Source organism: Scyliorhinus canicula, chromosome 12 (genome assembly GCF_902713615.1).
Source record: "Scyliorhinus canicula chromosome 12, sScyCan1.1, whole genome shotgun sequence".
Lineage (NCBI taxonomy): Eukaryota > Metazoa > Chordata > Chondrichthyes > Carcharhiniformes > Scyliorhinidae > Scyliorhinus > Scyliorhinus canicula.
The window spans coordinates 3,571,755-3,597,761 of record NC_052157.1 but is presented as its reverse complement, the minus strand read 5'-3'; the positions used below and the strand labels follow the sequence as shown (position 1 = coordinate 3,597,761).

At 45.3% G+C, this 26,007-nt stretch overlaps 1 protein-coding gene across 2 annotated transcripts in view; it reads right to left on the bottom strand.

Moving 5' to 3' along the window:
• The window catches only part of zwilch (zwilch kinetochore protein), a 64,097-nt gene that overhangs the window by 33,734 nt on the left and 4,356 nt on the right, over positions 1–26,007 (bottom strand). For both annotated transcript variants that reach the window (XR_005462486.1, XM_038812922.1), the window contains exons 3-12: positions 23,722–23,817; positions 22,213–22,331; positions 20,767–20,966; positions 20,222–20,301; positions 17,704–17,859; positions 16,301–16,372; positions 13,735–13,828; positions 12,938–12,993; positions 1,292–1,400; positions 693–772 (exon numbers count right to left, since the gene is read on the bottom strand). Coding sequence is in view for 1 of the 2 variants with exons in the window: in XM_038812922.1 (XP_038668850.1) it covers positions 693–772; positions 1,292–1,400; positions 12,938–12,993; positions 13,735–13,828; positions 16,301–16,372; positions 17,704–17,859; positions 20,222–20,301; positions 20,767–20,966; positions 22,213–22,331; positions 23,722–23,817 (1,062 nt within the window). In the remaining variant the exon portion in view is untranslated. The remainder of the gene's footprint in view (positions 1–692; positions 773–1,291; positions 1,401–12,937; positions 12,994–13,734; positions 13,829–16,300; positions 16,373–17,703; positions 17,860–20,221; positions 20,302–20,766; positions 20,967–22,212; positions 22,332–23,721; positions 23,818–26,007) is intronic.

Below are 26,007 nucleotides of genomic sequence, written 5' to 3'. Positions count from 1 at the left end.
TGGGGAAAGGAACTGCACTCAGGACTGTAACATGACCCCACACCATCAAACCTAGCCCGAGGGTGGTGGAGTTCGGGGCAAAAGCATGTTTTACCAACAATAAGCTGAAGGAACATTCAACTCATCCAAAGATTAGTACAAGAGGGCAGTTGAAGAATTGAATAGTAGGAAATCAAGAGGGGGCATAAAAGGTTAAATAGGATATCAGCATCCACATGGAATGCAATTGGTGCCACCGGATGTCACTCAATGAAAGCATACACGCCTCTAACTCGATCGCCCTAATGCTACGTGCCATCTGTATAGATAGCGTGCAGACCGCACTACTTAATTAAACATCGAAATGGGTTAGCCCTGCTGCCTCACGGTGAGAATGTGAAGCAAGGGTTAATAGCTAGAACAATCCAAACTTAATGGGACACATTAGTGGAAAGTTACTAATAAGGGAGTTATTATTGAATTCGTGAGTCCGAGGTCCCAGGTTCGATCCCGGCTCTGGGTCACTGTTCGTGTGGTTTGCACATTCTCCCCGTGTTTGCGTGGGTTTCGCCCCCACAACCCAAAGATGTGCAGGGTAGGTGGATTGGCCATGCTAAATTGCCCCTTAATTGGAAAAAAATAATTTGGTACTCTAAATTTATTTTTTAAAATGTTTTTAAATTAAACATCGAAATAGTGAGTTTGCCACATACCCATGGTTGAATGTCCTTGCATTTTAGATGCTGAATAACTAGTACCAAGCAATCTACCACATCTTGATATGAAGAAACAGCTAAAATAAAAAGAAAGAATTTAGTAGAATAAAAGTGTTTGTCAATCATAAGGAAATAAATTCCAGGCTACTGAGAGAACGAGGAAAGAAGTATTCAGTCCCATGACTGCAGCTCTTCCTAGTAAATCACTGGACTCTGCAGGTGTCCTGCAGCTATCATCTACTTGCTACTTGACCTCCTGAGTACTTCCAACATTCGGCCCATTTAATTTGCAAGTTAAATCTATGTTAATAATCTCAAAACTTTTTCATGAGCTCCTAATGAATCAGGAATCCGTCCATTTCTTTTTGAAGATTTAAATCCAGTTTTTATTCATTAATTGTGTAGTCTGTCTGGCATCATGTGTGGGATTGTACAGCATCATCACAGTCAGAAACTTTTCAATAATAGCCTTAATTTAAATTCATAGTTCTTGTTCAGAGCGCTACAAGAGACTGGATCTGCATTTGGCCCACTATCACTTAAATGCTCAAAATCTGTGCTTCCTCGCACATAGGTAATCTCACAGGCATACATACTTTTCCTCATTCTGGTCCAAAGCTGTTCTGCAAAATCCAGATCTCCACGTTCAGGAGCAAACGACGCATGAATGGTTGATTCAACAGCAGCTGCATCACTTCTTAATTTCTAATATTAGAACAAATAAATTAAATTAAAACAAAGCCTTGGTCCAAAATTCATGACTAGCTTCTTAGAAATCCTTAAATAAAATTCACAGGACACTTAGCCCACCAGAGATAAATCTTAGGTGCTACTATTGGGTGGCTTCAATGGGAAATCTATTGACAAGCGACAGGAATAGAGAATCCCACTGCCAGCGGATGGCACGGTGCTGAGAAACACGTAGCTGGGGGAACCATTCACTATCTTGTAAAAGAATGCCACAAACAAAACCCAAGATAGATTTACCATTCTCTCATCACAACTGCAAAACACATCGGAATCTAGATTACTAGGAACTCAAACATTCTTTTTCTTCTCATTTTTCCTTTTAAACACAATTGCCTATTTTAGTACAACGTCACTCGATAATGTAGCTATATCTCTGTAGACCAGCACTGACTAGAATTTGTTGGAATTGCTTTGGGAAAACAAACCGTAGCAGGCACAATAAACCATAGCAGGCACAACCCAAGAGAACTGGTTTAGTTGACCGTATTGAGGCCATGTGTGTCACATAAACATAGAGAATAGGAGCAAGAGTAGGCTAATCGGCCCTTCAAGCCTGCTCCACCATTCATTGATCATCCAACCTAGTAACCTATCCTCGCTTCCCCCCTCCCCACCATATACTTTGATCCCTTTAACCCCAAGTATCATATCTAACTTCTTCTGGAAAACATACAAAGTTTGGTCTCAACTGCTTTCTGTGGTAGAGAGTTCCACAGACTCATAATTCTCTGGGTGAAGACATTTCTCCTCATTTCAGCCCCAAATGGTTTACCCCATAATCTTTCGACTGTGACCCCTAGTTCTGGAAACCCCCCCCCCACCACCACCACCGGGAGCACCTTTCATAGAATTTACAATGCAGAAGGAGGCCATTTCAGCCCATCGAGTCTGCACCGGCCTTGGAAAGAGCACCCTACCCAAGCCCACACCTCCATCCTATCCCCGTAACCCAGTAACCCCTCCTAACCTTTTGGACACAAAGGGCAATTTAGCATGGCCAATTCACCCAACCTGCACAACTTTGGACTGTGGGAGGAAACCGGAGCACCCGCAGGAAACCCACGCAGACACGGGGAGAACGCGCAGACAGTGACCCAAGCCAGGATTCGAACCTGGGACCCTGGAGCTGTGATGCAACTGTGCTAACCATTGTGTTAACATGCATCTATCCTGTCTAGTCCTGTTAAAACTTTATGTTTCTATGAGATCCCCACCATATTCTTCTAAACTCCAGCAAATATAATCCTACCCAATTTATACGTCAATCCTAGGGGAGGCAGTGTGTAGTGGTACTTTGACAGACTAGTAATTCAGATACCCAGAGTAATGCCCTGGGGACCTGGGTTTGAAATGCGCCAGGGCAGATGGTGGAATTGGAATTCAACAAAAATCTGGAATTAAAAGTCTAGTGATGACCATGAAACCACTGTCAATTGCTGTAAAAACCCTTCTGGTTCACTAATGTCCTTTAGGGAAGGAAATCGGTTATCCTTACCTGGTCTGGCCTACATGTGACTCCAGATCCACAGCAATGTAGTTGACCCTTAAATGCCCTCTGGGATGGGCAATAAATGTTGACCCAGCCAGCGATGCCCACATCCCATGAGCGAATAAAAAATGAAAAATCCTGCCATCCCAGGAATCAGTCTGGTAAGCCTTCACTGAACTCACTCTAGATCAAGAAAATCCTTCCTCAGATAAGACGACCAAAATGCACAAAATATTCCAGGTCTCACAAAGGTCCTGTAAAATTACAGCAAGACGTCCCAACTCCTGTACTCGAATCCTCTCGCTGTGAAGGCCAACATACCATTTGCCTTCTTTTAAAAAAATATAAATTTAGAGTACCTAATTTTTTTTCTAATTAAGGGGCAATTTAGCATGGCCAATCCAACTACCCTGCACATCTTTGGGTTGTAGCCCCCTACTATACTCCTTATACACCTATGACTGTGTGGCTAAATTTCCCTCCAACTCGATTCTCAAATTTGCTGATGACACCACCGTAGTGGGTCGGATTTCAAATAATGGACGAGACAGAGTACAGGAATGAGATAGTGAATTTGGTGAACTGGTGCGACGACAATAATCATCGACTTCAGAAAGCGTAGAGGAGAACATGCCCCTGTCTACATCAATGGGAACAAAGTAGAAAGGGTCGAGAGCTTCAAGTTATTAGGTGTCCAGATTACCAACAACCTGTCCTGGTCCCCCCATGCCGACACTATAGTTAAGAAAGCCCACCAATGACTCTACTTTCTCGGAAGACTAAGGAGATTTGGCATGTCAGCTACGACCCTCACCAACTTCTACAGATGCACCATAGAAAGCATTCTTTCTGGTTGTATCACAGCTTGGTATGGAGCCTGTTCTGCCCAAGACCGCAGGAACCTACAAAAGGTCATGAATGTTGCCCAGTCCATCACACAAACCAGCCTCCCATCCATTGACTCTATCTATAATTCCCGCTGCCTCAGAAAGGCAACCAGCATAATTAAGGACCCCACGCACCCTGGACATACTCTCTTCCACCTTCTTCCGTAAGGAAAAAGATATAAAAGTTTGAGGTCACGTACCAACCGACTCAGGAACAGCTTCTTCCTGCTGCCATCAGACTTTTGAATGGACCCACTTCGCATTAAGTTGATCTTTTCTCTATATCCCAGTTATGACTGTAACATTACATTCTGTAGTGTCATGTGAGAGTATCTTTAAGAAATGGATGTTTATCAGTAATGTCAGAGTGTGTGTGGAGCTGAGCTGTCTGTCAGCTTTTTACTTTCGTTTTAGGCTGTTTGCTACAGGGTGTGTTTTAGTTTCATTTTCAGTGTTGGGGCTGAAGACAGACAAACCAGGTGTACTGCTGTTCTCTGTCATGAAAAGACTATCTCTTGATCATTTGGTGAATTCAGAATTATAAATGTTTTCAGTAGTGAATGTAAACCTGATGTGCTTCTGTTAAAAGGTGTTTCTTTTGTCTTCTGGATGTTATTTGGGAAGTTATTAAGGATCACTTAGTGTTGTATTCTTTGGGGGTTGTATTTCAATTAATGATTGCTAAGATGTTCACTGTGTGTTTCAAAAAGGTTAACTTGAGTTCATTGAATAAACATTGATTTGCTTTAAAAAATAATTTTCCATTTCTGCTGTATCACATCTGTAGAGTGGGCCGTGTGCTCCCCATACCACAATCTATTAAAAGTTGTGGGTCAGGTGAACTCCATGATACTTTCGGGTTCTCTAAACCCTGGCCCATAACAGTAGTCTCTCCTTCCTGGTTGTTTAACACAGGGCTAAATCGCTGGCTTTGAAAGCAGACCCAGGCAGGCCAGCAGCACGGTTCAATTCCCGTAACAGTCTCCCCGAACAGGCGCCGGAATGTGGCAACTAGGGGCTTTTCACAGTAATTTCATTTGAAGCCTACTTGTAACAATAAGCAATTTTCATTTCATTTCATATGTATGGTATGCGTTGTCTGTATAGCATGCAAGAAACAACACTTTTCACTGTATACTAATGCATGTGACAATAATAAATCAAATCAAATCAAATGTGGGGCGAAACCTACACAAACACGGGGAGAATGTGACCCAGAACCGGGATCAACCTGGGGCCCTCAGTGCCATGAGGCAGCAGTTCTACACACTGCACCACCATGCTGCCCCACCATTTGCCTTCTTTACCGCCTGCTGCACCTGCATGCTCACTTTCAGCGACTGGTGTGAAAGGACACCCTGGTCTCATTGCCCATTCCCTGCTCTCAATCTATAGCCATTCAGATAATAATCTGTCTTCCCGTTTTTGCTACATTATACTGCATCTGCCATGCATTTACCCATTCACTCAACTTTTCCAAATCACTCTGAAGCATCTCTGCATCCTCCTCACACCCAGCTTTGTGTCACCTGCAGATTTGGAGACACAACATTTAGTTCCCTCATCTAAATCATCAAATGTATTGTGAATAGCTGGGGTACTAGCACTGATCTCTGCAGTACCCCATTAATCACTGCCTGCCACTTGGGAAAAGACCCATTTATTCCTACTTTGTTTTTCTGTCTGTCAACCACTTTTCTATCCATCTCAATACACTACCCCCAATCCCATGCGCTTTAATTTTAGACAACCTGTTATGTGGGACTTGTCAAACGCCTGCTGAAAGTCCAAATAAACAGCATCCAGTCTCCCCCTCGTCAACTCTTCTAGTTACATCCTCGAAGAATTCCAGCAGATTTGTCACGCATGATAAATCCATGCCGACTCTGCCCAATCCTACTCCCCAATCTGTAGGAACTGTTCCAAAGTCTATAGAATCTTGAAAGATGAGCACCAAAGCATCCACCATTTCTAGGGCCACTTCCTTAAGCACTCTGGGATGTCGATGATCAGGCTCTGGGGATTTACTGGCCTTCAATCCCACCAATTTACCCAATACCATTTTCCTTCTAATACTGATTTCCCCAGTTGTTTCCTATCACTAAATGTTCACCAACATTTCTGGTATGTTATTTGTACCCTCCTTTGTGAAGGCAGAACCAAAATATGTATTTAGGTCATCAGCCATTTCTTTGTTCTTCATTATAAATTCCCCTATTTCTGACCGTACAGGCCAATCATTTTCTCTTCACATGCCTATAGAAGCTTTTATAGTCAGTCCAGTTTGTGCTGGTCCCACCTCCCCAGAACCAGTCCCAATGTCCTTGGAATCTGAAACCCTCCCCTTTGCACAATCTCTTCAGCAACACAGTCATCTGATATATCCTGCTACTTCTGCTCTGGCTAGCATGTGGCACTGGGCGTAATCCGGAGATCACTACCTTCGAGGTCCTACTTTTCAACTTATTCTCTATATTCTGCGTTTAGGACTTCATCCCTTTTTTAAATCGATGGTTTTATTGTACCAATGTGTACCATGACCACTGGCTATTCACCCTCCACCCACCAGAATGTCCTGTAGGTGTTCTGGAGACAGCCTTGACCCTAGCACCAGGGAGGCAACATACCATCCTGGAGACTCATTTGCGGCCACGGAAACACCTATCTGTTCCTCATACAATTGAATCCCCTATAACTATTACATTCCCACATTTCTACTCCTCCCGTGCTGCAGAGCCAGCACGTGCAACAAATTTGGCTGTTGCTGCTGTGCCTGGAGGGGCCATTCCCCTCAACAGTATCCGAAGCGGTATATCTGTTTTGCAGGGGAATGGCCACAGCAGATTCCTGCACTGCCCTTAAGTTCTCTTGGTGGGCCTGGTGGCCACCTATTACCTTCCTGTCTGTGGAGTCTTAGCCTGCAGTGTGATCATCTCTCCATACGTGATATCAACAATACTCTCTGCCTCACAGATGCTCCACAGCCACCACACCAGCTCTGAAACCTGGGCTTCCAAGAGCTGCGGCTGGAGACACTTTCTACACACATGCTGGCCCCAGGTACAGAAAATGTTCCCAGCTTCCAAGAAGGAGGAGCTCTCCTGTCATCACTATCCCCTTTAAACTAAACATTTTGTCCTTGAAGAGTATTGTAGTGGCGATTTGTTGGCAATCACTTTTGCACTGGTTTGAAATAAGGAGTGTTATGTGCAATAAGGGGCTGTTTCGATGGCTAAAGTTAACTTTGTCTTACTGGGGACTGGTTGGAGGGGGGTGGCTTCTGTGGTTGTTTTTCCACTGTTTTTTCAGATGTTTGTTTACTGGGGAATGTGATGCTTTGAATATGTTTGTCCAAGTTGGGGGGGGAGAACAATGGGGAAAACGATGGTTTGGTGCCATGGGTGGGAGCTTTCAAGTCAGCTTGAGCTTGATATGGGGGGTTGGGGTGCGACTAGGCTGATTACATGGAATGTTAGAGGGTTGAATGGGCCAGTCAAGAGGGCTCGCGTGTTTGCGCTTTTGAGGGGGCTAAAGACGGACGTGGCAATGTTACAAGAGACACACATAAAGGCTATAGACCAGACTAGATTGAGAAAGGGGTGGGTTGGCCAAGTATTCCACTCAGGGCTGGACTCAAAGCCTTGATCAATAAATGAGCTGCTGCCGCCACTGGGGACACAGGATAGAGTGGTCTCCAGTATATGGGTGGGAGTGGGGAAGGTATCAGATATTTACCAGGAACTTTTGGAATCCTCCGGTGGAGGAGCTTAAGGGTAAGTGGGAAGATGAGCTAGGAGGAGAGATAGAGGCGGGTCTGTGGGCGGATGTCCTAAGCAGGTACATCCTCATCATGTTCAAGGTAGTCCAGCGGGCACATATGACGGTGGCCCAGATTAGCAAGTTTATGTGGGTAAAGGACAGGTGTGCGCGGGAAGCCCAACAAATCATGTCCACAGGTTTTGGGCATGCCCGAAGCGGAGAGGGTTTTGGCAGGGTTTCGCCAAGGCAATGTTGACGGTACTGAAAACACGGGTGGTGCCGAGTCCAGAGGTGGCGATCTTTGGAGTGTCGGATGAGTCGGGTGTTCAGGGGGCGAAAGAGGCCGACGTCCAGATCTTTGCCTCCCTGGTAGCCCGGGCGGGCGGCCGGGTGGGGGGGGTTGGTGTTTTATGGTTGGGGTGTGTGAAGATCGTGATGGGGGTGGAAATGTTTATTGTACCACGTTTATGTCGCTGTTATTGTTATTATTACAAAAACTTGCAAATACCCTACTTAAATATTTTTTTTAAAACCTAAAATTTGGAAGATACTTAAAATCAAATATTATTACTCTAGGGCCCTTCTCCCCGGTCCTTGTTACTACAAAATATAGACTTACGAACTATAAGCGATAAAAGTAGTAACCTCAGCTGACCGTTCTCACCCAATGCACTACTTCCACTATCCAACGTCACTATTGAATCCGTACATCGCCTCAGGAGTTCCAAATCCCAATCTAGCACTCAGCTCATTCTCGCTTTCCTTTATCCTCTCGGCTCCACTCCCAGTCTCACCCTTTCTCTCGCTCCTTTACCCTCCGGGCTTCACTCCCAGTCTCGCTTTTTCTTGCTCTTCTTTACCCACCGGGCTCCACTCCCAGTCTCACCCTTTCTCTCGCTCCTTTATCCTCCCGTCTCCACTCCCAGTCTCGCTCTTTTATGGGTTTTATGGGCATGGGTTAGTACCTGGGACTTGGATGTTGTGGCCATTTCGGAGACATGGATAGAGCAGAGCGTGGAATGGTTGTTGCAGGTGCCAGATTTAGATATTTCAGTTAGCTCAGGGAAGGTGGTAAGAGAGGGGGAGGGGTGGCATTAGTCAAGGAAAGTATTACGGTGGCTGAGAGGGATTTTGATGAGGACTCGAATACTGAGGTAGTATGGGCTGAGTTAAGAAACAGGAAAGGAGGTCACCCTGTTAGGGCTTTTGTATAGGCCTCCGAAAAGTTCCAGAGATGTAGAGGAAAGGATTGCAAAGATGATTCTGGATAGGAGCGAAAGTAACAGGGTAGTTGTTATGGGGGACTTTAACTTTCCAAATATTGACTGGAAACACTATAGTTCAAGTACTTTAGATGGGACCATTTTTGTCCAATGTGTGCAGGAGGGTTTCCTGATGCAGTATGTAGATAGGCCATGAGAAGCGAGGCCGTATTGGATTTGGTACTGGGTACTGAACCAGGACAGGTGTTAGATTTGGACGTAGGTGAGCACTTTGGTGATAGTGACCACAATTCGATTACGTTTACTTTAGCGATGGAAAGGGATAGGTATAAACCGCAGCTGCAAGAGTTATAGCTGGGGGAAAGGCAATTATGATGCGATGAGGTAAGACTTAGGATGCATCGGCTGGAGAGGAAAACTGCAGGGGATGGGCACAATAGAAATGTGGAGCATGTTCAAGGAACAGCTACTGCGTGTCCTTGATAAGTATGTACCCGTTAGGCAGGGAGGAAGTGGTCATGCGAGGGAACCATGGGTTACTAAAGCAGTTGAAACACTTGTCAAGAGGAAGAAGAAGGCTTATGTAAAGATGAGACGTGATGGTTCCGTTAGGGCGCTTGAGAATTACAAGTTAGCTAGGAAGGCTCTAAAGAGAGAGCTAAGAAGAGCCAGGCGAGGACATGAGAAGTCTTTGGCAGGTAGGATCAAGGAGAACCCTAAAGCTTTCTATAGATATGTCAGGAATCAAAGAATGACTAAGGTAAGAGTAGAGCCAGTCAAGGACAGTAGTAGGAAGGAGTGCGTGGAGTCCGAGGAGATAGGAGAGGTGCTAAATGAGTATTCACACAGGAAAAAGACAAAGTTGTCGAGGAGAATACTGAGATACAGGCGACTAGACTATAAGGGCTTGAGGTTCATAAGGAGGAGGTGTTAGCGATTCTGGAAAGTGTGAAAATAGATATGTCCCCTGGGCCGGATGGGATTTATCCTAGGATTCTCTGGGAAGCTAGGGAGGAGATTGCTGAGCCTTTGGCTTTGATCTTTAAGTCATCTTTGTCTACAGGAATAGTGCCAGAAGACTGGAAGATAGCAAATGTTGTCCCCTTGTTCAAGAAGGGGAGTAGAGATAACCCCGGTAACTATAGACCAGTGAGCCGTACTTCTGTTGTGGGAAAAGTCTTGGAAAGGTTTATAAGAGATAGGATGTATAATCATCTGGAAAGGAATAATTTGACTAGAGATAGTCAACATGGTTTTGTGAAGGGTAGGTCGTGCCTCACAAACCTCATTGACTTCTGCGAGAAGGTGACCAAACAGGTGGATGAGGGTAAAGCAGTTGATGTGGTGTATATGGATTTCAGTAAAGCGTTTGATAAGGTTCCCCACGGTAGGCTATTGCAGAAAATACAGAGGCATGGGATTCAGGGTGATTTTGCAGTTTGGATCAGAAATTGGCTAGATGATAGAAGACAAAGGGTGGTGGTTGATGGGAAATGTTCTGACTGGTGTCCAGTTACTAGTGGTGTACCACAAGGATCTGTTTTGGGGCCGCTGCTGTTTGTCATTTTTATAAATGACCTGGAGGAGGGCGTAGAAGGATGGGTGAGTAAATTTGCAGATGACACTAAAGTCGGTGGAGTTGTGGACAGTGCAGAAGGATGTTACAAGTTACAGAGGGACATAGATAAGCTGCAGAGCTGGGCTGAGAGGTGGCAACTGGAGTTTAATGCAGAAAAGTGTGAGGTGATTCATTTTGGAAGGAATAACAAGAAGACAGAGTACTGGGCTAATGGTAAGATTCTTGGTAGTGTGGACGAGCAGAGAGATTTTGGTGTCCATGTCCATAGATCCCTGAAAGTTGCCACCCAGGTTGAGAGGGTTGTTAAGAAGGTGTATGGTGTGTTAGCTTTTATTAGTAGAGGAATTGAGTTTCGGAGCCATGGGGTCATGTTGCAGTTGTACAAAACTCTGGTGCGGCTGCATTTGGAGTATTGCGTGCAGTTCTGGTCGCCGCATTATAGGAAGGATGTGGAAGCATTGGAAAGGGTGCAGAGGAGATTTACAAGGATGTTGCCTGGTATGGAGGGAAGATCTTATGAGGAAAGGCCGAAGGACTTGAGGCTGTTTTCGTTAGAGAGAAGAAGGTTAAGAGGTGACTTAATTGAGGCATACAAGATGATCAGAGGATTAGATAGGGTGGGCAGTGAGAGCCTTTTTCCTCGGATGGTGACGTCCAGCACGAGGGGACATAGCTTTAAATTGAGGGGAGATAGATATAGGACAGATGTCAGAGGTAGATTCTTTACTCACAGAGTAGTAAGGGCGTGGAATGCCCTGCCTGCAACAGTAGTGGACTCGCCAACACTAAACGCATTCAAATGATCATTGGATAGGCATATGGACGATAAGGGAATAGTGTAGAGGGACTTTAGAGGGGTTTCACAGGGCGGCGCAACATCGAGGGCCGAAGGGCCTGTACTGCACTGTAATGTTCTATGTTCTCTCGCTCCATTATCCTCCCGGCTCCACTCCCAGTCTCGCCGTTCCTCTCGTTCCTTTACCTTCCGGGCTCTACTCCCAGTCTCGCCCTTTCTCTCGCTCCTTTATCCTCCCAACTCCACTCCCTTTCTCTTGCACCTTTATCCTCCTGGCTCCACTCCCAGTCTCGCTCTTTCTCTTGCACCTTTATCCTCCCGGTTCTGGGCCCAGTCTCGCTCTTTCTTGCTCTCCTCTATCCTCTGGGTTCCACTCCCAGTCTCGCTCTTTCTCTCACTCCTTTACCCTCCGGGCTCCGCTCCCAGTCTCACTCTTTCTACCGCTCCTTTATCCTCCCGGCTCCACTCCCAGTCTCGCTGTTTCTCTTGCTCCTTTACCCTCCGGGCTCCATTCCCAGTCTCGCTCCTTTACCCTCCGGGTTCCACTCCCAGTCTCGCTCTTTCTATCGCTCCTTTACCCTCCGGGCTCCGCTCCCAGTCTCACTCTTTCTACCGCTCCTTATCCTCCCGGCTCCACTCCCAGTCTCGCCGTTTCTCTTGCTCCTTTACCCTCCGGGCTCCATTCCCAGTCTCGCTCCTTTATCCTCCGAGCTCCACTCCCAGTCTCGCTTTTTCTTGCTCTTCTTTACCCACCGGCCTCCACTCCCAGTCTCGCTCTTTCTCTCGCTCCTTTACCCTCCGGGCTCCGGTCCCATCTCGCTCCTTTACCCTCCAGGCTCCACTCCTAGACTCGCTCTTTCTCTCGCTCCTTTATCCTTCCGGCTCCACTCCCAGTCTCGCTCTTTCTCTTGCTCCTTTATCCTCCCAGCTCCATCCATTCCCAGTCTCGCTCCTTTATCCTTCGGGCTCCACTCCCAGTCTCGCTCCTTTATCCTCCGAGCTCCACTCCCAGTCTCGCTCTTTCTCTCGCTCCTTTATCCTCCCGGCTCCATTCCCAGTCTCGCTCTTTCTCTCGCTCCTTTATCCTCCCGGCTCCATTCCCAGTCTCGCTCCTTTATCCTCCGGGCTCCACTCTCAGTCTCGCTCCTTTACCCTCCGGGCTCCACTCCCAGTCTCGCTCTTTCTCTCGCTCCTTTATCCTCCGAGCTCCACTCCCAGTCTCGCTCCTTTATCCTCCGAGCTCCACTCCCAGTCTCGCTCTTTCTCTCGCTCCTTTATCCTCCGAGCTCCACTCCCAGTCTCGCTCCTTTACCCTCCGAGCTCCACTCCCAATCTCGCTCTTTCTCTTGCTCCTTTATCCTCTGGGCTCCACTCCCAGTCTCACTCTTTCTCTCGCTCTTTATTCTCCGAGCTCCACTCACAGTCTTGCTCTTTCTCTTGGACCTTTATCCTCCCGGCTCCACTCCCAGTCTCGCTCTTTCTTTCTCTCCTTTATTCTCCGAGCTCCGCTCCCAGTCTCGCACTCCTTTATCCCCCTGGCTCTACTCTCGCTCTCTTATACTCCCAGCACTGCTATAGTGTGACTGGAACAAAAGCAGAGCTGACAGGGTTCACAGTGATTTTCACGGAATCCAACTTTAACAAGATGTTACACATTCAAATGCTTACCTATAGAGAACCCACCCTTAAACAGAATAAAGGCAAAGTTACATTTTCCACATCTTTTCCCACCAACATGTTTCAATTTATCACATCTTACCTCAGTCTCCTTGCTCTTCGGTTGTTGTTGATAGGCATTGAGTTGGTCCTTCAGGTCTGTATCAGATATGAAAACGCAAACAATTCTGTGTTAGGACGAATAGTTCAATGTAAAACTTTATTCATAGTAGAAGCCAAAATGTATCCTGATATTATACTGCATGTACATTCTCACAACTTTCAGTACAATTTTGACAATTATTTTACTCCAATCTTATTGACATATTACACAAGGTGCGAATCAAATGAAAACAGGAGGCAATTTATTTTTTAAAAAAATTTAGAGTACCCAATTCATTTTTTCCAATTAAGGGGCAATTTAGTGTGGCCGATCCATCTCTCCTGCACATCTCTGGGTTGTGGGGGCGAAACCCACGCAAACACAGGGAGAATGTGCACACTCTACACGGACAGTGACCCAGAGCTGGAATCGAATCTGGGACCTTGGCACGGTGCCAACTACTGTGCACTGTGCAGGAGGCAATTTCTAAGATAAACGAATGTGTGGGATTTTCCATCCCATCCCATCTCCAAACTCCAATGATGAGCACTGGAAAAAAGAAAGCTTTAGCTCTGATTAGATTGAAAATATTTGAAAGGTTTTATCATGCCACTTGAGGCACTATACTTTGTGAAAAACAACCTTGCCAGCAGTATACATTGTGGACATGGTTACTATCTAGTGGAGTAAATTGAGCACACAGATAACTTGGCAGTCACACTATTGACTATTGAGTATCCTGCCCAAAATAGTCTAAATTTTAAAGCTGATGTTATTCAAATGTTAAAAGTGCATACCTTCAATTAACTCCTGTACAACAATAATTGCAGATTTTTCTTCTAACACTTCTGGCCATTCTATTTCACCAGTTTTCAAACCTCGAGCTAAAACCTGTCACACAACATAGCAGAAACTAGGTCATTTATTCAAACCACAACATGTGCTTAACACCTTTAAGAACATTCAAAAGTTTTAAATTATTTTTTTTTAAATCTCTTCCCACCCCTTTATCCCTAAAGTTTCACCCTTTTGTGTCAGCTGTGGTCAGTCAGGGAATATGATAATGATAATCACTTATTGTCACAAGTAGGCTTCAAATGAAGTTACTGTGAAAAGCCTCTAGTCGCCACATTCTGGCGCCTGTTCGGGGAGGCTGTTACGGGAATCGAACCGTGCTGCTGGCCTTCTTGGTCTGCTTTCAAAGCCAGCGAGGAGGAGGCTAATGTCCTTAGGACATGTGTTCACATTCCAGCATGGTGCCTGCCAGAATTTAAATTTAATTCACAGAAGGCTGGTCTCAGTAATTGTGCCATGAAACTATCATCTATTGTTGGAAAAAGTATCTGGTTCATTTTGTCCTTTAGAGAAGGAAATCATCCATCCTTGCCTGGTCTGGCCTACTTGTGACTCCAGACGCATAGCAATGTGATTGAGTCTTAAATGCCCTCTGAAGTGGCCCAGCAAAGCGCTCAATTCATGGGCAATTAAAAGATGGGCAATGGGCATTGACCTGGCCAGCAACAATAAAGACTAGCTTAAAAAAAAACTTGGCAGCACTCTCAGCTTTTGAGTTTCAGGGTTCAAGTCCACTCCAGGACCTGGGCACAGAACTAGGCTCAGACTCAGGGAAGCACTGAGAGACTGCTGCACTGTCGAAAGTACTGTCTTTCAGAGGAGACATTAAATCGAGGCCCCGTCAGCCCTCTAAGGTGAGCAGAGAAGATCCCATAGTACTCTTCTGAAGAGGAGCAGGGAGATTATCCTTCATGTCCTGGGAAATACCTATCCCTCAATCAATGTTAGCAATTGCAAGTGGTGGATTTTTGAGGATGGCACAAGATAGACGAACATGACATATCCTGACAGCAGTTCTCCTGGCAGGAGTAACTACCAAGCAACAGCAATCAAAAGCAGATTATCTGATAATTATCATAACCTGATTTATGGGAGCTTGATGTGCCACATTACAGTAGTGACTACACTTCAAAATACTCAATTGGCTTCAGAAGTGCTCAATTGGCTGTAAAGTTCTCTGAGATGGTTGGTGGTTATCAAAAGGTACTATATAATTGCAAGTCTTTTGTTCTCATTCCCCCCATATCAGCTGGGACTTTCTGGCCCACCCGCCACAGGGATCTTCCAGTACCATCAAATATCAATGGACTTCTGACTGCAAAGTCACATCCCTCGTGGTGGGTCCAGACATGGTGGGGCAGGAAAATCCCAGTCATCCTCAATGGTGTATTCTTACTGGGCTATATCTGCATTGATCAAGCACCATTCTCTGTGAGCACCTAGTGAGAGGGGGCCAATCAATCAGTTTGGAGTTGGGCGTGTGAGGGCGAGGAGGTGAAAGGGTATAACCAGTACCTAACATGAATAGACTTTTCCACAGAAGTCACTGGATAGAGATCCACTGGCTGGCTGCTAAAGGAGCGCCGGAGATTACAGGCAGAGCCCGGTCTACTGACCACAGTGAAGACGGAGGCACAGTTGAGGAAAGTGAAAGGGGCAGTCTACGAGTATGGGGAGAAAGCAAGTTGGATGCTAGCGCACCAACTTTGCAGGAGAGAGGCGGCCAGCGAGATCGGGGGAATGAGGGATAAGGAGGGTAATACGGTGTTGAGCCCAGAGAGGATCAATTAAGTCTTCAAGGAATTTTATGGGAAGCTGTACGAGTCAGAACCCCCGAGGTGAGGGGAAGGAATGAAGCAATTTATGGATCGATTGAGGTTCTCAAGGGTGGAAGCGGACCGCGTGAGGGACTGGGGCCCCCGATTGAGTTGGAGGAGATAGTTAAGGGACCAGCAAGTATGTAGTCAGGCAAGGCCCCTTGTCTGGACTGCTTCCCTGTAGAATTTTATAAGAAGTTCTCGGAGACACTGAGCCCAATCCTGCTGAGAACCTTTAACGAGGCAAAGGAGAGAGGAACCCTCCCCCCCGACAATGTCGCAGACATTGATCTCGCTCATTTTGAAGAGGGAGAAGGATCCGCTTCAATGTGGGTCCTACAGGCCGATGTCGCTCCTGAATGTGGATGCAAAACTGCTGGCAAAAATTTTGGCTACCAGAATAGAGGACTGCATCCCCGGAGTGATCGAGGAGGACCAGACGGGTTTCGTCAAGGGCATGCAATTGAACACGAATGAATGAATGAATCGTCATTCTCCCTGTGTCTGCGTGGGTTTCACCCCACAAACCAAAGATGTGCAGGTTAGGTGGATTGGCCACGCTAAATTGCCCCTTAATTGGAAAAAAAAAATTGGATACTCTAAATTTATTTAAATAAAAACAATTATGAATTTAAAAATCAACTCGTGAAAGAACATTATCAATGCAATATTTACTCAAGTAAATACTTACAAGGAGAAATTCTAGCTCCTTATATATTTGAATAACAGGACTTCTCGTGTCTCCAGGTTCCACTTTAATATTCTAAACAACCACAAAAACAAGCAGGACAAAACTGTATCAGAAGCACAATGCAAAATAAGCCAATTGAATCCAATTGACCACAATGAGTTCAGAGGCCAAGTCTAATCCTGTGCACAAAGATACTTAATCCTATTTCTGGGCTGCAAAATACAGCTCAGGCTGGCACCTGATTGCTCAAAACAAATTACTGAAGTTAAATCACTGATTCGTTATTTCAAAAGTTCTCATTCACGTGTTGAATATTAAAATTACATCAAAAAACCAAATACTAGCTGGGAAGCCAAGTACAGACATTTAGAAGAACCTTCCAGAAGGTACTCATAGAAGCAAAAATATCAGGGTTCTTCAGAAATCAGTTGGATAAGATTCGGAGACAAAAGGCCAAACTCTCCTGGAGTTCTTTTGGGGCCTAAACCCCAAACCTGGTCAAACTAAGGGAAGCTTGTATGAATACTCATATCAGAAATCCATGCATAGGTCATGTCTGTTATACAGACATGTAAATCAGCTTTCATTTCATTTGTGCAATACTTGTGTGCCGTATTTAATTTATAGGATTTACAGGGCACAGAGAACAAAATGCCAAAGTTGAACATACAATCTCCAAATAGGAATCACTAAATAGGAATCACAACAACCCAACACCTAAACTAAACGGAGATTTGGTAAACTGGGAAAAAAAAGCGTCCTATGAAGACTCCTTTATAAAAACATCGATTTAAAAAAAATATCAAGCAGGAAGCTAGTTTCCAAATATTTGCAACGCTACTATGCAGCTGATTCTCTAAGGATTCAAGGCAAGGCCAGGAGTGAATCCCCCTCTCTCCCAGAACAGGAACACGTTCCTTTACCCAACAGCCTAGAACTCAGCACAATGGGTATACCTATACCACATGGATAGCAGCGGTTTGAGATGGTGGCTTCCCACCACCTTCTCCAACATAATTAGGGACGGGCAGCAAATGGTGGCTTAGCCAGCGATTCCCACGTCTCATTAACAAATTTTTTAAAAACCTTTGTATCCAATTTAGGAACACAGTACAGACCTCCCCTACTAGACTACTAAGCCACTGCTCTGTAGATGTAGGCAGAGAAAAATTGGAGGTCATCACCATGGACAGCAATCTCCCACTGGCAGAACAGAATTTGCAGCTACATTGGCTGACACCTTGGATTGGTCCAAAGACTTTAAAACAAAAAAGCAGACAAAACTGCCTCCCCAAAAAAACAAAGAGAATGTGTTCTTGTGTTATCACTGTGTGAGACACCTGCCCTAGTTTGTATAATTTGTACAGTAAAATATGCCAGTATCAAAAGTTTGTTTTCCTTACCAACGTAGCAATGGATGTAAGTGGTGGAATTTCTAAGATTTTCTCCACATTGTTCCAAGTGAAATCCACCATAATGTTACTCTGCGACTTCATAATTGTATTCTCTAACACAGTGGAACCAAACAGATCATACTGTGCATAGCCCTTGGTCATTACCTGAATCAAGGCAACAAGCCATTACATTTTAGAAATCAGTATGGTTGTATACAAATGCTTTTCTGCCCAAATTAAATATATTTCCCTGAACTTTCTTTTAAGACTTTCCATATCATATATTATACTTTTGCCAAGAGAGCAGGGAGGCCTCCACTATTGATTCTTGTCAACCACAATGAATTACACATTTGACCCAGAATGGCCCACGGCCTATTTCTATCAATTTGTTCTCTTCCCCCTTTGACCTACATCTGTGATCAGACACCATCAGTGTTTGAAATTGTAGGCACACAGACAAACAGCTATTTCAAATCATACGGAAGCCACAAATTACTTTTAGAACCTCAGAATTAATTTGTTGCTTCAAAACAGAGGACGAGATGCTCACAATCCTACAATCCAAAATCTTACTTCAGAAAAATTCAATAGTGGTTACTGACAATAACTTAGGAGGAGTATCTTTAACCTAACAAAATGCCCAAGCCACTTACGGTGACATTAGGACGAATGGCCAGAACCTTGGTCAAAGAAGTAGGTTTAAAGAAGTATATCAAAATGAGAGGTTTAAGAAGGGAATTCGAGAGCCCAGGCAGCTGAAGAAACAAACACCGTGGGTGAATTTTACAGCTCCTCCCACCAGCAGGACTTTCTGGTCCTGCCAAAGTCAATGGACCTAAAAAACGACTCACTGCATTGTACTGTCCCACCCCCACCAATGCGAAGCAGTAAAATTTGGGCAGCACGGTAGCACAAGTGGATAGCACTGTGGCTTCACAGCGCCAGGATCCCAGGTTCAATTCCTCACTGGGTCACTGTTTGTGCGGAATCTGCACGGTCTCCCAGTGTCTGTGTGGGTTTCCTCCGGGAGCTCCCGTTTCCTCCCACAGTCTAAAGATGTGCAGGTTAGGTGGATTGCCCTTAGTGACCAAAAAGGTTAGATGAGGTTATTGGGTTACAGGGATAGGGTGAAAGAGAGGGCTTAATTGGGCCGGTGCACTCGATGGGCCGAATGGCCTCCTTCTGCCCTGTATGTTTTATGTTCTACCCTAAAGATGGAGCAATTTAAGATCGGCTGTGAGGCCAGAATTAGATGAGTATAAATGCCTGAGGGTTGTGGAGCTTGAGAAGATGATGAGATAGGGAAGGTTGAAGACATCAAGGAATTAGAAAGCCAGGAAGAGAAAACTGAAAGCAATTTAAAAGAAAAGTAGCAAATGGTACACCTCAGCACCTGAAACAGAAAACCCAAGTAAACATTTCATTTACTAACCTGGGTAAGAACTAACCTTGGTAAGAATTCCGAAGTTTGCAACAACAAGAGGTGCTATACCAATAGGCGTAACCATCTCTTTTCAGATGTGGCAGACTACTCAAATCTCTAACATTTTCTGTTTTTGAAAGACGCTTCCAACCAGATATCTACATATGTGTAATATTACTCAACTTCAGAGTACCTGCTGTTGAAAATTTTATTCATGCCATTGTTACCTCTACATTTGACTATTCCAATGACTCCTGGTTGGCCTTCCACATTCCAACATAATAATAATAATCTTTATTGTCACAAGTAGGCTTACATTAACACTGCAATGAGGTTACTGTGAAAAGCCACTAGTCGCCACATTCCGGCACCTGATTGGGTGCAGAGGGAGAATTCAGATTGTCCAAATTACCTAACAGCACGTCTTTCGGGACTAGTGGGAGGAAACCAGAGCACCCTGAGGAAGCCCATGCAGACACGGGGAGAACACATACAGTGACCCAGCCGGGAATCGAACCTGGGACCCTGGCGCTGTGAAGCCACAGTGCTAACCACTGTCATCGTGCTGCCCCCCACAAACACGCAGTCAAAGCTTTATTTTGCAGGTCTTTACATGCATAAGTTTCAATCATCTATCACCCATTCTGGCTGACCAACACTTGCTCCAGGTAAGCAATCCTTCGATTTTAAAATTCTCACCTGGTTTTCAAAATACTCTCTAGCATGGCCCTTCCTTAACTCTATAACCTCCTCCAGCCTTACAACCCTCCGAGATATCTATGTTCATCTAATTCAATCCTCTTGGACGGCCTTGATTTTAAGCGCTCCACTATTGATGGTTTAGCCTTCAGCCGCCCAAGCCCTGAAATTCTCTCCCCAAAACTCTCCACCTCTCTCCCTTTAAGATGTCCCTCAAAACCTCTCTCTTTGAATAAGCTTCTGGCCATCAGCCCTATCATTGTCTTATGTCTAATTTTGCTTTATAACATTTCTTAAGTCATACCGTAAGACATATTATGTTAAAGTAACAATATAAATATAATTTGTTGTATTTTAGAATTTTTCAGATTTGGGTGGGAGAAAGAAAATTGGAATACTTACAGCAGAACAAGAATGTCTATTCTTATGGGCAGTTTTCAATATTTCTATGCTTGCGAAAGGGCTCCTGTCGACAATCGGTCCTAAAATAAAGAGAAATAACACTTTATTAATGCTCAAACACAAAGCTATCCATAAACCCTAATGTTCAAAACTTAGAAAGTTACCAGGCCTATAAGCTATTGCACATCAGATCCTATCTACTGTTGACAAGAAAGAAAATAAACAACCACAGGAGGATTTTTTTTACAACAGTTAACGTGTGGCACTATAGTTCATGAAATTATTCTTCCACAGTTCAGTGAAATCAACATATAAAACATGGTTGATGACTCGTGGCATTTCACATAGGGAGCCAAGATCAAATGTGATCTTGAGTTGGAACTTTGTTAGAATGTCAGGATCTACAGGACCAGCCACTATAACTCATGTTTAAAACGGAAACTGTCAATGTAAATTTATCAGGCTGCAATTACACCATCCCAGTATTAATAACCAAGCTCATGTTTAACACTACTCTTTTAAAAAGTACTATTTTGACATCTTACCAGTGCACGTGACCGTATGGAAAACGATTGATGTAATCTCCTTCCCAGTTTTCATGGGTTCAGCTCCCAACCAAACAGTGCCTTCAGGGTCAGAACCATCACATCGCACCCACAGCACAGGAAAGGCAGTCGGTACACTGCAGTTGACCACCTGGGACATATGTGGATTATGGGCCAATGTGTACCAGGAAACTAACTGTCTGCAAATAGGAGAAAAGTGGATAAGCTTTAGAGATTTAAAAAAAGCACAACATAATTAGGATTGACACTAACTACATGACTTAAGCGGGTGCAGAAACCTGAAACAAAAACAGAAAATGCTGCACAATCTCAGCAGGTCCAACAGCATCTGTGGAGAGAGAACGGAGCTAACCTCGAGTCGGGATGTGTCAAAACAAAAGGCTACTGTTATCAGTAATGAAAAGCTTTTCCAGTTCTGGCCACTATCCAGTGGGCACACGTGGCTAGCGCCAGGGTCCCAGGTTCGATTCCTCACTGGGTCACTGTCTGTGCGGAGACTGCACGTTCTCCCCGTGTCTGCGTGGGTTTCCTCCGAGTGCTCCAGTTTCCTCCCACAGCCCAAAGACGTGCAGGTTAGGTGCATTGGCCATGCTAAATTGCCCTTAGTGTCCAAAAATGTTAGGAGGGGGTTATTGGGTTATGGGGATAGGGTGGAAGTGAGGGCTTAAGTGGGTCGGTGCACTCGATGGGCCGAATGGCCTCCTTCTGCACTGTATGTTTTATGTATCTATGTATCTGTTAGGAGTTTGGAGACCTCCCAGGTCAGGTGCAGAGTAAAGATCCCCACTTTTTGTTCCAACATTATGCCTGATCACACTAAAAGTTTACAGGTGAAACAATGGTTAACATTAAACTGCAGATTGACTTACCTGTGTTGGGAAGGGGTGGAACAGGGAGATCAAACAGTTAGTACTCTAATATAACTCACGGAAAGCCTTCTCAAGGAACATACTTTGGTTTTTCTTAAACCTCAAAGTGCACATTATTTGGGTAGGAAATCAGAGACAAACAAAATTTTTGCAAAACTGTTGGCCACTTTACTTTACAAGAATCCAGTTCATAGAATTTACAGTGCAGAAGGAGACCATTCGGCCCATCGAGTCTGTACCGGCTCCTTGAAAGAGCACCCTACCCAAGGTTAACACCTCCACCCTATCCCCATAACCCAGTAACACCACCCAACACTAAGGGCAATTTTGGACACTACGGGCCATTTATCATGTCCAATCCACCTAACTTGCACATCTTTGGACTGTGGGAGGAAACCGGAGCACCCGGAGGAAACCCACGCCGGAATCGAACCTGGGACCCTGGAGCTGTGAAGCGATTGTGCTATCCACAATGCTACCGTGCTGCCCAGTTATTCCAAATCTAAATATATACAGTATATAGATTAATGGTTTGTGTTATTACTTTGTTGATTACCTTGCCTTCATGATAGATAGAGGGAGAGGCCCAATATTCTCTTCTAACTTGCTAGATGACAGACTGCTGGTTTCATTATTACTGGAGTCTTCCATGTGGTCCTCATCCACTTTAAGTGGCTGCAAGTAGAGACAACTGCAGTCAGGACAAACAATTGGAAATAATACAATGGCAGCATGGCTGCAAAGCTCATCAAAAAGAGTGTTTCTGTCTAAAGCCATGCCTCACAAAGACTCAATTCCCAAATTCTTTCAGATGTGGTCCTAAACCATGATCATCAATGGGGGCTATTCAATGGTGTAGAGGCATCAAAGCTAACACTTGCCCTCTTCTCACCAGATGTTTTCACATGAGCAATTTAGCAACTGGAAGAGGCAGCATTTAGCAGCATGAAACCCAGGCAATTTTCATCCTTTCTAAACTGGTGATACTGAGGCTAGTTACCTAAATACAAAGAAGATAGGAGCAGGAGGCGGCCTTTTGGCCCTTCGAGTCTGCCCCGCCATTTATCACGATCATGGCTGATCATCCAACTCAATAGCCTAACCCTGCTTTCTCCCCATAACCTTTTCTTTTAAGTCTTTTTATTGGCATTTCTCATATTTATAAATAGTTGTACATATACATCACATTCTTCTTGCCCACGCTAATTTCCTTTATTATACAGAGAGGTTTTTGTTTAACTGACTATGTACATTTCGCTGCCATCTGGATCATCGAACAGTACAGCACAGAACAGGCCCATTGTCTGAAACCAAGATCAAGCTATCCCACTCCCCGTCATTCTGGTGTGCTATCCAATAACCGCTTGAAAGTTCCTAAAGTGTCCGACACGGAGTAAAGAACCTACCTTGGATATCCCTCCTATATCTCCCACCCAAAATCTTTTAGTTATACCCCCTTGTAACAGCTACATCCACCCGAGGAAATAGTCTCTGAACGTCCACTCTATCTATCCCTTTCATCACCTTATAAACCTCTATTAAGTCGCATCTCATCCTCCTCCGCTCCAAAGAGGAAAGCCCTAGCTCCCTCAACCTTTCCTCATAAGACCAATCCTGTTTGTTTTTTGTTTAAATTTAAAGCACCCAATTCTTTTTTTTCCAATTAAGGGGTAATTTAGCGTGGCCGATCGACCTACCTTGAACATCTTTGAATGAAAATGAAAAATCGCTTATTGTCACGAGTAGGCTTCAATGAAGTTACTGTGAAAAGCCACTAGTCGCCACATTCTAGCGCCTGTCCGGGGAGGCTGGTACGGGAATGGAACCGTGCTGCTGACCTGCTTTAAAAGCCAGCGATTTAGCCCAGTGAGCTAAACCAGCCCCTTGGGTTGTGGGGGTGAGACCTATGCAGACACATGGAAAATGTGCAAACTCCACATGGACAGTGACCAGAGGCTGGGATTGAACCCGAATCCTCGGTGCATGAGGCAGCAATGCTAACCATTGCGCCACTGTGCTGCTTACAAATTATGGAATTACTGTTTATTTAACTTTACATACTTACTGCTCTCTCTGCTATAAAGATGGGCATATTCTCCTTCCAGAAAGCTTGCAAGGGACTTCTCTTCACTTCATTTACGATACGCACTTGGACATCATCCTAAAAAATAACCCAGACAAAAGTAAAAACCTCAAAAACTAAATCCAGTCTAACCAACCTACAAATAATTAAAAGCACAGCACTAGCAGGGGGATAGTATGATAGCATAGCTTATTGATGCTCTACTTTGATGTGCGAGAGCAGCAAAACAAAAGGGTATAGCTAATTCCTTCTACAAAGAAATCTAAATTTCAATCACGTTATATGAGGCACATCATGCAGGTTAGGTGAATTGGCCACTCTTTTTTGAGGTCAACCAAATATAAGAAAGGAAACAATTTAGGGATAAAGCAAAAAAAGGACTGCTGCCCGAACATAACAAAGATCAACGGAAACTTAAAAACATCTAATAAAGGGGTCAATAAAGCACTCCCAACCCCTGCGGTGCCCACCGGGCACAGAAGGCCTCGATGGTGCCTGTGGACACCACATGCTCCCTCTCTAGGGACACCAGGACGTGAATATAGCCACAAAAGAGGGGCAGACAGTCTGGTTGGAAGTCCCCTCTCGGTCGCCCGCTGCCTAGGCCTATAAAAGGGCAAGCTTTGCCAGGCCCAAGAGCAGGTTTGCAAGGAGGCCCTCGACCTTCCCTGCACCAGGTGCCCGTAGATCAGGAGCTTAGGGCGGAGTGCAAACAAAACGTCAACAAAAGATTTGGCTGAAAACTAAAAAGGGAGTGCAGCCTATAACACGCAACATAGATGTGGTCATAGATCATAGAATTTACAGTGCAGAAGGAGGCCATTCGGCCCATCGAGTCTGCACCGGCTCTTGGAAAGAGCACCCTACCCAAGTTCAACACCTCCACCCTATCCCAATAACCCAGTAACCCCACCCAACACCAAGGGCAACACTGGTCCATGGAACCAACAAGGTCGCAAAAACGGCAGGCTTCTTGGGAGTCCATGAACCAGTGCAATCAATCAGTGGTTGTACGGCACTGCTGCATTCAAGACCCTCCACCCCAGGTCCGCAAGATTGAGGGGGAGGACTCCTCCAACAGGGACATCCACCACCGGACGGCAACAAGGCACGCCATGGCGAGTCCTGGTGACAGATGAGGATAAGGAGGTGAAGGGTGTGCAGCAGCAGCCCATACGGGAAACCCCTCCAAGCAGTGCAAAAAGGCACGGAGGACATTTCCGTCAGGCAGCTAGGATCGTGGGCACGAGCCCCCGAGGGAGGCTTCAAGGCCTGGGCCCAAAGTGAAATTCCATCCGAGCAGGGGTTTGCTCAGACGGGAAGCCACTGCACACCTGCGCATCCTCTTTTTTTTTTTTTTAAATAAATTTAGAGTACCCAATTTTTTTTTTTTTGCAATTTAGGGGCAAATTAGTGTGGCCAATCCACCAACCTTGCACATCTTTGGGCTGTGGGGGTGAAACCCACGCAGACACGGGGAGAATGTGCAAACTCCACACGGACAGTGACCCAGGGCCGGGATTCGAACCCAGGTCCTCAACGCCGTAGGCAGCAATGCTAACCACTGTGCCACCGTGCTGCCCCCACCTGCGCATCCTCTTGACCACAAGTGCCATCAGGTCCGAGCACGACCGTTTTGAGGTGTTAGATGGCATCGGTTGCAAGCCGGACATCCACCGCCGTTGCGCTAACCCGTGGGTGTGTCATCCAGCCCCCTCCTCCGCCAACTAGCAGATCCACGATCCTGGCTACCCCGGCAGCCACAGCCCTTTCCGCAGCCACTTGAAATGGTATTGGCGGAGATGTGGATTCCTGAGTAGTGGCTCCCCGATGATAGCCACCACTCCTGATGGGGGAGAGCTGCAGTGCGAGGCGACCATGCTACAGACTTTGTGCAAGCCCTGGTAAAAGATGGGCAGCGCCTGCAGGGGGTAACGAAGACCCTGCAGATCTATGAATAGGAGCTGCATATCATAATTCAGGCCGTGCATCTGGCAGACGAAATGCAACGCCAGGGCTGACCATTGTGGAGGGGCTCAAGTTATCGCTGCAGAATCTGAAAGTGGAAGGTCGCCACCTGGGTGCAAAGGCACACCAGCGCCTGACCACCCTCCATAAGCAGGAGACTCAGAACCTCAGCAGCATCCCAGTGCAGTCTCTTGTCCCAGAAGAACTCTACAAGCATTCTCTGGAACTCTGTGACAAAGGAGGGATCAGCTGGTATCAAAGCATGGAGGCTATCAGCTGGTTTATGTCGAGAACGTGACC